At 37.7% G+C, this 12,933-nt stretch overlaps 1 protein-coding gene and 1 long non-coding RNA gene across 2 annotated transcripts in view; one reads left to right on the top strand and one right to left on the bottom strand.

Moving 5' to 3' along the window:
* The window catches only part of LOC111821074 (uncharacterized), a 52,423-nt gene extending 51,174 nt beyond the window's left edge, over positions 1–1,249 (bottom strand). Inside the window, exon 1 of the long non-coding RNA XR_002824555.1 lies at positions 1,147–1,249. This is a non-coding gene — a long non-coding RNA (uncharacterized LOC111821074). The remainder of the gene's footprint in view (positions 1–1,146) is intronic.
* CPA3 (carboxypeptidase A3) overlaps positions 1–11,775 on the top strand; it is a 31,214-nt gene extending 19,439 nt beyond the window's left edge. Inside the window, exons 9-11 of the mRNA XM_004379203.2 lie at positions 1,109–1,311; positions 3,332–3,416; positions 11,190–11,775. Of these exons, the coding sequence (XP_004379260.1) occupies positions 1,109–1,311; positions 3,332–3,416; positions 11,190–11,377 (476 nt within the window). The 3' untranslated portion in view covers positions 11,378–11,775. The remainder of the gene's footprint in view (positions 1–1,108; positions 1,312–3,331; positions 3,417–11,189) is intronic.
* The last annotated feature ends 1,158 nt before the right edge of the window (positions 11,776–12,933 follow it).

Below are 12,933 nucleotides of genomic sequence, written 5' to 3'. Positions count from 1 at the left end.
AGGTATTCCCTGAGTGTTAATTTTCTCATCTACTAAATGGAAGGTAATCATCATGAACATAGAGGAGTTTCAAATGTTTTGCTGTGGGGGTACGAGGAGGTAGTGTGTGTGGGGTTGTTTTTCAAGCCATCTTTTCCTTGATACATCTAACTTGCTAAAAATCAGGTACAGTCCAGAGGTCCTGTTCTCTTCCTGGTGATAAAAGTTGATAAATACTCAATGGCTAAAACCAACGTACAGGTAGTTCCTCAGATGTTTAGCACCCTGCTGGGGAAAAGAAAATGCAAAGGGCTGAGAGGAATGCAATGAAAGGGAGATTTTGAGAAGCAGAGACCTGCTAGATCAGGTGAAACTGTGCTCACTACACAAATGTGACTTCACGATTGCAGACAGTCAAGGCTAAGTTACCACTGTCCCATTTTGTATATGTTTTCTGTACCTGATTTTGTTGAAAATATCACCTCAGCTTTTAATTCTACTCTCCCACAGTGACTATGATAAAAGCAGCTATCCCAACAGAGAGCTTCCTGCTGAAACAAGCTGAAGAAACTCTAGCTCAGAAAATGTCATTTACATCAGTCCCCAGCTAGTAAGGGCTGGAGTTGAATTGGAGCTCGGGGCTATCTGACTCCAACTCCCGGCTGCTTCTGATGTATTATTTCTGTGACCCCAGTAAATGGAGGGGAAATAAATGAGGCGGAGCATAGTCCAATGGGTTAAATCTGTTACAAGGAGCTCTGGTGGTGCAATGGTTAAGCACTCAGCTGCTAACTGAATGGTTAGTGGTTTGAACCCACCCATCAGCTCCATCGGACAAAGACCTAGTAATCTGTTCCTATAAAGATTACAGCCAAGAAAACCCTATGGGGCAGTTCACGTAGGGTTGCTATGAGTCAAAAATCACCTTGATGACACCTAACAACAACAAGTCCGTTACAAACTGACATGTGTGAGCAAAGCTAGTCCAGAGTAACAGTGATGCTGAAGCTGCTCTGGGAACCTGGGAGACTAAAACATTTACAGCGTTTTCTGAATCCACATTGGAAGAGAAGGGGGCCGGACTGATGGAGAGCAGGTTGTGATCTCATTCACCCATGTCCTCCTGCAGCGCTTCCTAACACCAATAACCCATGTAGCGATACCTACCATGGCACTGCGCCAGAGTCCGAGAGAGAGACGAAAGCTGTCACTCAGTTCATTCGAAGCCACCTGAACTCAATCAAGGCCTACATCACCTTCCATTCCTACTCCCAGATGCTGTTGTTTCCTTATGGATACACTTCAGAGCTGACACCTAATCACGAGGACCTGGTAGGTAGAAAAAAGTCGGTGGTTTATGCACTGACATCACCATTGACTTTCAGTCTCTTCTTCATTAAAACAACATAGGTTACGTTGAAATCATTTCAAATTTTAATGCCAAAGTAAAGAACGATGGCGTTAAAATTGTAATCTTTAACTTTTCGATTGAAGTGTACAGAAAAAAAATCATTAAATGTGATTCTAAGAAAATGGGAAGCAATGTCTTGACCATCCAGAGTAGAATCCTATCACTACACAATTTGTGGAGTTTAACATTTTCCATGGGGCATACCGCAAGACCACACACAGCAAAAGCCTAACAGAACAGCAAAGACATCTGGTAGCCCTATCCCACTGACAAAAGATTTAAGGAGTTCGATTGTATTTCTAATTCCCTCATGGTGTAGTACTTAAAGCAATTGACTGCTAACTGAAAGGTCAGCAGTTCAAAACCACTCCATGGGAGAAAGATGTAGCAGTCTGCTTCCATAGAGATTTACAGTCTTGGAAACCCTACTGGGTTGCAAGAGTTGGAATCAACTCGACAGCAGTGGGTTTGGTTTGGAGTGGGTAAGCAGTATAGAAATGATATCAATCCATTTATTATCTAAAGAAAGAACATTAGAAATGCGTGTGACGCTTCTTCACTAAGAACATGCTGTCTTTCCAGAACTATAATCCACTAACAATCCTTTTCCTTTCTACGAAAACTAATACCATCATATTAGCTTATTTTAAAAAAAAAAAAAAACTCTACATTTGGGTTCCAATGAATCACAAAAACCGACAGGATGAATGGATGGATGGATGGATATTTTGAACTGTGGTAGAAGAAAAGAAATACAGCAGATAAAGTTCTGTGTCCTAAATCCCGTGGTGGCCAACAAATACAGCACATCCAGTAAAAGCTGTAGCTCAAGTACTGCCTCATTTGATTTAAAAAAAAAAAAAATTTTTTTAAAAGGTCACAATTGTCATTCTGATCTCAGTCAATTGCAGTCATCACAGCAGCATTTAATTCTGAGTTCGTACGGAGATATAAACCAGTCATTAAAACCATCTGTGAATGTAAAACAAAAAATATATACAAATAAACTATGATCCATAGAGTCCTTTGTTAACCAAACTAGCTGAAAATATGAACCCCTTAGTTTGTTTAATTTATGCAAATAAATAGCAAGGTAATTGCAATCTACTCTTAGGAAAATGGTATTAAGTGGTTAAAAAATACATATATTCACAACAAACCACTTTGAATAAAATAAGAGTTCTTACACAACAACTAAATTAAGCAAAAACTTATTTATTGGTTACACACTATATGTATGTATATATATAGATAGATAGATACACATATATACTACAAGAAATCTTCCAAAAAAAAGAAAATATTCATTCATTTGGAGTACAAATGTGTTAGTGACCATATTCTATTAAAGTTAATTCCAACAATCATTCTTGTAGCACAAAGCACTAATGTGTATTAAAGGTCATGAAATGCCCTTCTGAAAGAGAAGCTGTAATTTAACAGAACTGTTTTAAAGACGAGTCAGTCTTCTTTCTTCCCTTGGCATGCTAAAACCAGAGGAGTGGAGAAAAGTCTTATGGCAAAGTGAGACTTACAAAGGAAGGAGGAACATTGGAGAGACTGGAGAAACTAACTTTGGAAAATAAAAATATCTGAAGCCAGAAAAAAAATCTAAGAAGAAGAAACAATATATTTCAGGGTATTTTTTCTTTTTTTTCTTTTTTAAAGGAAGGTAGAAAGGAGGGAGGGAGGAAGGGAAGAAGGAAAGAAGGAGAGAAAAACCCAAAACAAGATTTGGCGTTGCTGTATATAACTGATTTCAAATTTAGAAGAGTCTTTACAATGACAAAATATCTTATGAAAATAGATTTCTCATTAAACCATTTATTTTATTTAGATCTTCAAACGCCAAATAACCAGTAAAATTGATTTTTTTAATCTCTAGTAAATTAATGTCATTTGCATAGTATGCTACTATTCCTCTCTATTCTTTCTCTCCAGGCCAAAGTGGCAAAGATTGGCACTGACGCTCTAGCAACTCACTATGAAACCCGCTACATCTATGACCCAATGGCATCAATAACCTGTAAGTTTTTCTCTATTATTCACTGTGTCCTTTTCCTTGATTCTTTTTTATAAATATTAAAGAAAATTATAGAACTAGTAGTTAGGGTTAGAATGCCTGGAATTGCTCATTTAAAATCCAGTTTTCATAGGAGATTTCTGAATTACATGCAAATCTAGGGGACAGATTCTGCCTTTTTTGGCAGGGGGAGAATTTGTAAAAGATTACAAAGTCAACAGAAGTTATTAAATGAAGACAAATTCACCGTTTGCTGCATCTACCTCCCTGTCCCCTGCCACCTAGAACTAGAACTAACAAGAATTCGTTCAAGAGGGGTCTACACTCCTTATTCTTTTTTTTTTTTTTTCTTTCTTTCTTTCTAACACTTAACTTTAATTCAACTATTTCTTCCTTGGCTTTGTCTATGTGCAACTAGAGCCTTTTCTCTATGTCCAGATAAGAAAACAGGTAGATAACCAGTTTCAGCCACTTTGGTCATGTAAAACCAGATTCCGGTCCCTCTCACCTGCCCTTCACTTTATGTTCAACTGAAATCTATGTGTAACTCCATGGTGGACTAAGAAAGGAAGCCACAGGGTTCTAGTGTGGTTGCTGTTGTTTTAATGTCTCAGCACCACTTCTTACACTTCACTATTTTTAGACTTTCTTTGTCTTTGTGCACTTTTGAATTAATAGACTTAGATTTCTTGGCCTTAGTTTTCTTGTCTCTTATTCTATATACCAGGGGTCAGCAAACTTTTTTCTACAAAAGGCCAGAGAGTAGATAATTTCGGCTTTGCTAGCCATAGGGCTTCTGTTGGAGCTACTCAACCAGGGCATTGAAGCTCAAAAGCAGCCACAGATAACATATTAACAAATAGACATGACTACGTTCCAATAAAATTTCATTCACAAAAACAGGCTGCCAGCCATAATGTGTCAACTTCCGCTATATACTAAATAATATCTGCAAATGTTTATGAGTCTTTCTTAAAAGTCAGGCACCATGCTTAGCCCTGGATTTTCACAATCTCAACCAATCCTCATAACAACCCTATGAGGTACTTATAACTAGCTGAGCTGGGACTCAATCCCAAATTTTACCAAGAACAAAAGCCATGATCTTTGCCACTGTGCATACCGCCTAACTGTTTGGTTTTTACAGCTGTTTTTAGTCATTCTAATCGGGATGGTCAAACATACAATAGGAGCCCTGGTGGCGTTATGGTTAAGAACTCAGCTGCTAACCAAAAGGTCGCAGTTCAAATCCACCAGCAGCTCCTTGGAAACCCTATGGGGCAGTTCTACTCTGTCCTATAGGTTCGCTATGAGTTGGAACCGACTCGACGGCACCTAACAACAACAAGAAACATACAATAATAGCTCCATGCCAACATGTGTCACTTCCAAATGCAAAGGCAAATGGAAGGATAGGGTCAAGAGCAATTACTATTCTATATAACTGTGTAGTGATTTTTTTTAAATTTTTTATTGTGTTATATTAAAACATTTCTAAAGGAATTCAGATTTGTAAAGGACTGCCTCTTCTGTACAGGGCTGCAGCAGCTTATTAATAAATGTTCAAATTTCCTAGGAGTGACTGCTTTAATAAAGCATCTGATTGAATGTTAATCAAACATTCATGAAAAGCAGGGGGTAACAGAGTGGATGACTTGGTAAGAATAGAAAATAAAGGCACCCCACGATTAAAGTTTAGTCATTCCAATATCCTAATTGTCACTTAACAAGTCCCTGGATTTGAGAAAAACATCTACATTTTTCTCTTTGAATTTTCAAGCTAATGGAGACAAAAAAGGGTTGAGGGGACATTTTTTAGATCCAAACTGCAGAGTGACCACTGACCTTCAGAAAAAAATAAACATGTTTGCAATTGGACCCTAAGACACAAATAGAGCAGATAAGTTTAAAAGCATAGAATTTGAAACCAGGGAGAAAACTAGGCGATGAGCTAGTCCATGGTTCTCGAGCCTAGTTTCCCGTTAGAATACTCTGGAGGGGTTAAAAAAACACGGATGACCAGACATTACCTCCGGAGATTTTGATTTCATTGATCTTAGTGGGGCCCAGGCACCGGCATTATTTAAAAGTACCCCCAATTGATTCTAAGATGATGGGTTGAGAATCACTGATCTAGCCTAAACCTGTCATTTTATAGAGTGTGAAATGAGATAAAGATTTTATCACTTTGAGGCAGAACAGGAACAAAAATCAGCCCTCCAGATCAGAGTCAAAATGGTATGCCTTCTATTTTGCCCCAAAGCAGCAAAATTTAGATGGCACAAAAATTGAAATAATGATTTTTAAAGATTGTGAAATGTTTACATTTGCGTAGTGACAGCACACCCAATCCTTCACCATCTTAGAAATAACTGAACATAGTACCTAGTTAGCAAGAAGAATTATTTGAATTGATAGGAACCAGGTAACTTGCATCATTCATATCTTCCATTTGTGAGTCAAATTCTGAATTAGAAAGTTGATTTCAAAGTGCCCTTCTTGTTGCCTGCCCCATACTCCAAAACAGCTAGATCTGCTCCTAGTTCTCAACCCAGTGCTGTTTTCACTACTCCACAGCACTCTACACACTGAAAAGGAGAAAACCAAGCCCTTGAATTTGTAGCTCACAACCTGAACTCCGCCTCTTAAGAGACATTTAAACTGAAATCACATGAAGGGGCAACAAACATGCAGAAAAAATATTTCAATTTATGCTCATGTGTTTGAAATCAGGAAGTTTCAGATGTTTCTGGCTTGAGCTCCTGGTTCAAGCAGAATTTTCACTTAGTGTTGATATAAAAGCACAGGTTACTATGTCTAATGCATGTCCATAATTGTTTTAACGAATGATATGCTTTTCTAGAAAGCACTGTGTCACGTAGGTAGTGGATGGGACACACAGGAGTCATCAGCATCACTTTATGTGGATTCCTTTGGGCTGAAACCAGATTCCTCATCAAACCAAAAACCAAACCTGCTGCCATCAAGTTAATTCCGACTCATAGCGACCCTATAGGACATAGTAGAACTACCCCATAGGGTTTCCAAGGAGCAGCTGGTGGATCCGAACTGCCGACCTTTTGGTTAGCAGCCAAACGCCTAACCACAGTGCCACCAGGGCTCAAAAAAAGCCGTAGCTGTCAAGTCGATTCCAACTCACATAGGGTTCCCAAGGCCGTAAATCTCTACAGAAGTAAACTACCACACCTTTCTCCCAGGAAGCCACTAGTGGTTTTGAACTGCTGACCTTTCAGTCACTTTAACCACAGCACCGTGAGGGTAGGTGATTCCTCATTAGGTGGAGTTTTATTTCAGTTTGTTTTGTTACTTTACAGCAAGTTCCCTGCACTTAACAGTGTGCCTTGAAAAGAATAGGAAATGTGGAGAATATTGAGAACATACTGTCAACAACAACAACAATAAAAAAAGCATTACTTTGTAGAACTCAGTGAAGACTTTTCCGTGGGTGAACTATAGATCGACATAGGCAATAGTATAGTACAACGGTTAGCAGCATGAACTCTGGAAACAGAAGCCTAGATTTGAGACAGAAGCCTAATTCCACCATTTGCTAGCTATGTGTCTTTGAATAACTACTTAATCTCTCTGTGCCTAAGTTTCCTCATTTGTGAAATGGCAATTGATACCTATAAGGTGATGAAGGGAATTAATTAAATGAGTTAATATATGTAAAGCAATTAGAAGGGTGCCTGGTATATGGAAAGTGATTATTATATTTTATAAATATATACACATAGTTCAGTGGGTACACACAGAGCTAAAGGACTGAATATCATATTCAACAAATTAAATTCTATAATGATGTAATGATGTATGTCTTATGAGTAAAAAACTTTGGATGTTGTTTTTATTTTATGCCTTAGTATAGTTTTTGTTTGCACATTTAAGGTTTAGAAGATAAAAAAGTGGCATCATAAAAGAAAATACATTTCATTCAATAACATCACATAATTAATGAAAAATCACAAATTACATATGTTCTCAATCACCACTATTAATCTTAATGAGAAATTCACATAAAGTAAATCTCTCAAAATAGAATATGCATACTCTTTAACCCTTTAAAATTACAACAGTTTAGTTAACTGCAAAGGGAGAGCTGTGCAGCTAGAAACCGACCAAACATATTAGAATGTCCAGCAGTCTCTACATTATCATGCAAGACGCAAGTCTTATTCACCCTACCTCCTTTGCTATCTACCTCTTACCTTTATGTGCTTTGTTTCTACTGAGCCTTAACCCAACTCTAGTTTAAAATAGCAGCCTTCTTCATCACCGAAGCCAGATCATATGCTCCACAAACTCCCTGCAACATTTGACCCTGTAGACACCCCTAATTCTGGGCATTCCTTTGACTGACTTCTTTGACTCTAAACTCACTTGGCTTGCTTCTGTCTAATGTGCCTCTGCTGACTGCCTCTAAAAGCAGACATTTCCCCAAAATAAGGTACAATATATAGATATTTCCAAAGATTCTTTCTTTAGGCCTCTTCTCTTGCTTCTGACTTTTCCCACCAGGGAAGCACGCTCTGCTCCCACAGGCCAGAGCATCCCATTTGTCACCTAGAGGCACCAGGTGCCCAACCTGGAAAAACACTTCTCATCCTCAAGAGATACCAGTAGGGATCAATGGAAGCTGCAGCAGCACTAGGCAAACAAACCAGACCAAAACAGCAATGCAAGTACTCTGAAAACTATATTGTTATCAGAACCGCAACCCATGAAAGTAGGCCAGGACTTGCATGCTAAACCTAGACAGAGCGACTGCCTGCTAAAGAGGAAAATTTAAGATAAGATTTAAGATTTAACATAATAGTCAAAATGTCTACAATATCATTAAAAATCCCTTGTCATACCAAAAACAAGGAAAATCGAACCTAAATGAGAAAAGACAATCAAGAGATATCAAGACTTAGATGATTTACATGTTGGAATAGTCTGACATGATTTTCAAAGTAGCCATCACAAAAATGCTTTAACAAAGAAATAAAAATAGCCTTGAGGCAAATGAAAAAGACAGAAAACCACATCAAAATATAAGATATAAAAAGGAACCAAATGCAAATCACAGAACTGAAAAATACAGTAACCTGAACAAAAAACTCACTGGAAGGGTTCAATAGCAGAGTGACATGCTAGAGGGAGAAATCAGTGAACTTGACTATAGAACAATAGAATTCACCCAGTCTGAAGAGAGAAAACATACTGGAAAAATGAACAAAGTTCAGGGCCCTGTGGCACAATAACAAAAGATCTAACAATCCTGTCAGCAGAGTCCCAGGAGAGGAAAAAAACAATGTGGTGGAAAAATATTTGAAGAAATAATGGCTGAAATTTTCCCAAATTTGGCAAAGGACATAAACCAACAGATTCAAGAAGCTGAGTGAATTCCAGACAGGATAAACCCAAAGAAACTCACACCAAGACACATCATAATTAAACTTGTTATTGTTGTTAGGTGCCGTCGAGTTGGTTCTGAATCGTAACGACCCTATGTACAACAGAATGAAACACTGCCTGGTCCTGCAACATCCTCATAATCGTTGTTATGCCTGAATGCACTTAGAAAACTAAAAACAAAGGAAAAAAAAAAAAAACTTGAAAACAACCAGATAGAAATAACCTAGAGGGAAAAAATAATTCAAATGACAGTGAATTTTTCATTTAAAACCATGGAGGCCAAAAACAAAAAAGTGACGCGTTGTTTTTCCTGTGCTGAAAGAAAAAAAGCTGTCAAGACTAAGAGGGACACTAGAGAATAATAAAAGGATCAATCCACCAAGAACACATAATGATCCTAAGTGTGTGTGCACCAAGTTCACCAACAATGCTTCTGCCAATCATTTCAAAATTCAGTTTTCCCAGCCCCTTCCTGAAAGTTCTATTGTTGTTAAACATATCCCTTTGTCTTCATCTGCCCTTTCTTTTCCCCACCACCAACCCAACTCCTTTCTGATTTCCTGTTTTTGTTAATAATATGCTGATTTTTTTCCCAGCCACCCAGACTGACACAATCATTTATTAAATTCTGTGATTCTTCCATTCCAGTGTTTCTTAAAAAATGTTTCTATTCCCAGTATGGTGACATTTATCCTAGTTCAGGCTTTCATTTCATAATACCTTCTAATTTGTCTCTACCCTTTCCAATCCAGATTAATCATCCTAAACGACAGCACTCAAGTGTCTATTACTGCCTCTCAAAATCTAAACTCGTAATCCTGATTTACCAGGTTTTTTAAGCTTTGCCTACAAACGCTCCTTGTTCCCTTTGCTCCAGTGCAACTGGCTCTCACTAGTCCTTAAAACTGCCTCCATGCTTTCCCATCGTTGTAGTTCACTGCCTGGAATTCCACTCTTCCATCTCCACCTAGAAAAATACTAGCCCTTCTTCAAACCATTGCCATCAAGTTGATTCCAACTCATAGCAACCCTATAGGACAGAGTAGAACTGCCCCCAGAGAGTTTCCAAGGCTGTAATCCTTACAGAAGCAGACTGCCACACCTTTCTCCCTTGGAGTGGCTGGTGGGTTCGAACTGCCGACCTTTCGGTTGGCAGCCAAGCACTTAACCCCTGCACCACCAGGGCTCCTTCCCTGTCTTCAAGGCCCTCCTCAAATATGATGAAGGTGGTATTTGAACAGGTGTTGAGCATGAAATAATGTCCTCCTCACTAGGCATAATCTCTTTTCCCTTAAATCTCCATAAGATATTGTACTTCTCCTGTGGTAGCCAGCATAGTCTGCCCTGTCTCTATTGATGTGCATCTTTGACTTCTCTCCCCTAAATTGTAAATTCCCAAGGACACCAATAGCATCTTTTCCATCTCTGTACCCTGCACTCTCTGCAGTGCCAAGTTAAGTACATTGTACATATTAAAGGCTTAAAAAATATTTATTGAATAACTTAAAAGCCAACTCTATCACTTTCCACCAAAATATTCCTTCTTTCTCTTTATCTTAGTTTTGAATCTTCATCTTCCAAGCTTAAAATGTTAATATCAGTTAAACTCATTACTTGTCCTATTACATAAATGATTTTATTTAAAATATATTTTTTATTTAAAAATATATGTATTTTGCATAAAGCAAAATAAACACAAGTGAACATTATAATACCTATATGCATTTGCATAAACCATATATAATATACATATATATAAAATCTCTATATGTGTATTTATGTTTTCAATCTTTTTACCAAGTAATAACATCCTTAGTAAAATGTCATAAAAGTTGACCTGAAAATGTTGGATTAGGGGATTAATTGCTTCCTTAAAATAACGAATTTAAGCTTTCTTTGTCTTTTAACTATAAAATAGTTTATCCTAATAACGTGAAGAGCAAGAGATCTGAACTACAGAAAAAAGGCAATACAGCTTCTATATATAGTTTTTCCTTGGTGGGTTCTCAGTGACCAGTGGCTTCTTCACACTTGGTTTCCTCCGCTGCGTGCATTTGCTCCAGCCACCTCTGCCTGCAACCATGTGTTCTCAGAGAATATAAACTCAGTTTAGTACCGACCCAACCTAAATGTAATTTAAAGGATGCAGCACATATTTAAAATGCATGGTGGATTCCAAAGCCAGGCTTATTTTGTACATGACACTCTACTACTCAGACCACTAGTCTCATTCATTACTGCGATTGAGTGTATGTGGAATTACTTTCTATCTCTAATTTTGTGCCAGTGAATTTCCATTTTGAGAGAATATTAGCTTTTGTCTCTAATTAAATATTTATTGCTTATGTTTTACAGACCCGACAACAGGTTCTTCTTTAGACTGGGCTTACGATCTGGGCATCAAACACACATTTGCCTTTGAGCTCCGAGATAAAGGCAAATTTGGTTTTCTCCTTCCAGAATCTCAGATAAAGTCAACCTGTAAAGAGACCATGCTAGCTGTCAAATTTATTGCCAAGTATATCCTCAAGCATGCTTCATAAAGAATTATTCTCAGTTTGGGATAAGCCAATTAATCCATTTCTGTGCCTTTCGTGGGAAAGACAACTGTCAGCTACCCCTGGGTGCAGCTCCATATCACATGACTAGGTCCTTCTCTTGCTCATCTAAGTACAGTGTTATTTCTGTTTGCTTTTATTTGCATTTAGTAGCACCTTAACAAAGTAGCTTTAAATGAAAGCTTTTACCCACCTTTTCTTGCTTCAAGGAAAGTCTGAACCTAGCAGGTAGTAATATTCTGAGTACTTTTGAAAGCGGATATGCAGTAGGGCCCAGGAAAGAAATGAGAACCTTCAATTTCTCCACAATCAGATGATGACCAGGTGGCTGCATCATCTCATGTGCTGATATAACAAAAATAAATGCATTTCACAGTTTTAAAGATGTAACTTCTGTTTTTGAGAAACTATATTCTCTGCATTTCTCTGTTAGTATTAATAATCACGTGTTTAGTGCCTTTCATTTAGTCTGTTAGTTAGAAAGAGTATCTTCAATTTTAAAACATGTAATTTGCCAATATTTATCTCTATATTAATAGAAGTAGACATTGATTATATCTTCACAATAGCAAAAGGTGTTATAGCAGGAAATAAAGTGGTTCATATAAAGATGAATCTCAGTACTTTAAGCAACCAATCCACTTCTCACCAACATAATGCACATTAAATTCAAAGTAATTGAATGTAACCTGCCATAATCAGAGGAAACTACCTGTCAAAACATCTCTTGGCAGTTACAGACATAGCTAAGACAGTCTTGTCAGCTGTGACCCCTACCCTCCCAACATCAGAAAAGCCTAAAAATGTATACATAAGTTAGAGAGAGAAAATCATGTTGGCTAAGGGCATTCAGAGTAACTTGTTACTTTTACACTGTCCACAATCCCATTGTCTAAGATGATGTTATAAAATACCACCCCCACCTCAACTCCTCAATACTTGATCATGTGACAATGGTGGTATCTACTTTCCAGAAATCCTGAACACAAATGTCCACCCCAAGGATGACCAGAATTTGAGGGACAAGTAGTGAGTTCCTTGACTTCCCATAGACTTATTTCTCAGAACACTCTGGATGCAATTTTCGAGGATCCCGAAAGATACTCAGAAATCAAGTCAACAAATACTGGGGACACACCTCAAGAATCCTTTAGAGACTTGTTAAAGAAAGGATGCCGTCAAATGTACAAGATGATGGTGTTTCTGATAGTCACAAAGTAGGTAAAAATGTCCCGTGCAAAATTTTCTAGGGAAAACCAATATAAGCTAACAAAATTGCTTTCCAGCTGGAGGAGGGGAAGGTGACAGAGTACAGAAAGTAAAAGACAAAACACTGTAGTTACGAGATTAACTCATTCCTTATAAGAATATATATATCTACACCTAATTATTTTTCACTCCAAAATGGCTCAGAACATGGGTATGTAAATTTTGTTCCATTCAGCGCGCCATAATGGAATTACACATTCATTCACACTTACTTCATCAACTGAGAAGAGGTTGAAATAAACTCTAACCCTAAAATTCACATAAATAACTCC

This window comes from Trichechus manatus, unplaced genomic scaffold (genome assembly GCF_000243295.1).
Source record: "Trichechus manatus latirostris isolate Lorelei unplaced genomic scaffold, TriManLat1.0 scaffold00062, whole genome shotgun sequence".
NCBI classification, from domain to species: domain Eukaryota; kingdom Metazoa; phylum Chordata; class Mammalia; order Sirenia; family Trichechidae; genus Trichechus; species Trichechus manatus.
This window is presented reverse-complemented; position numbering and strand designations above follow the sequence as displayed.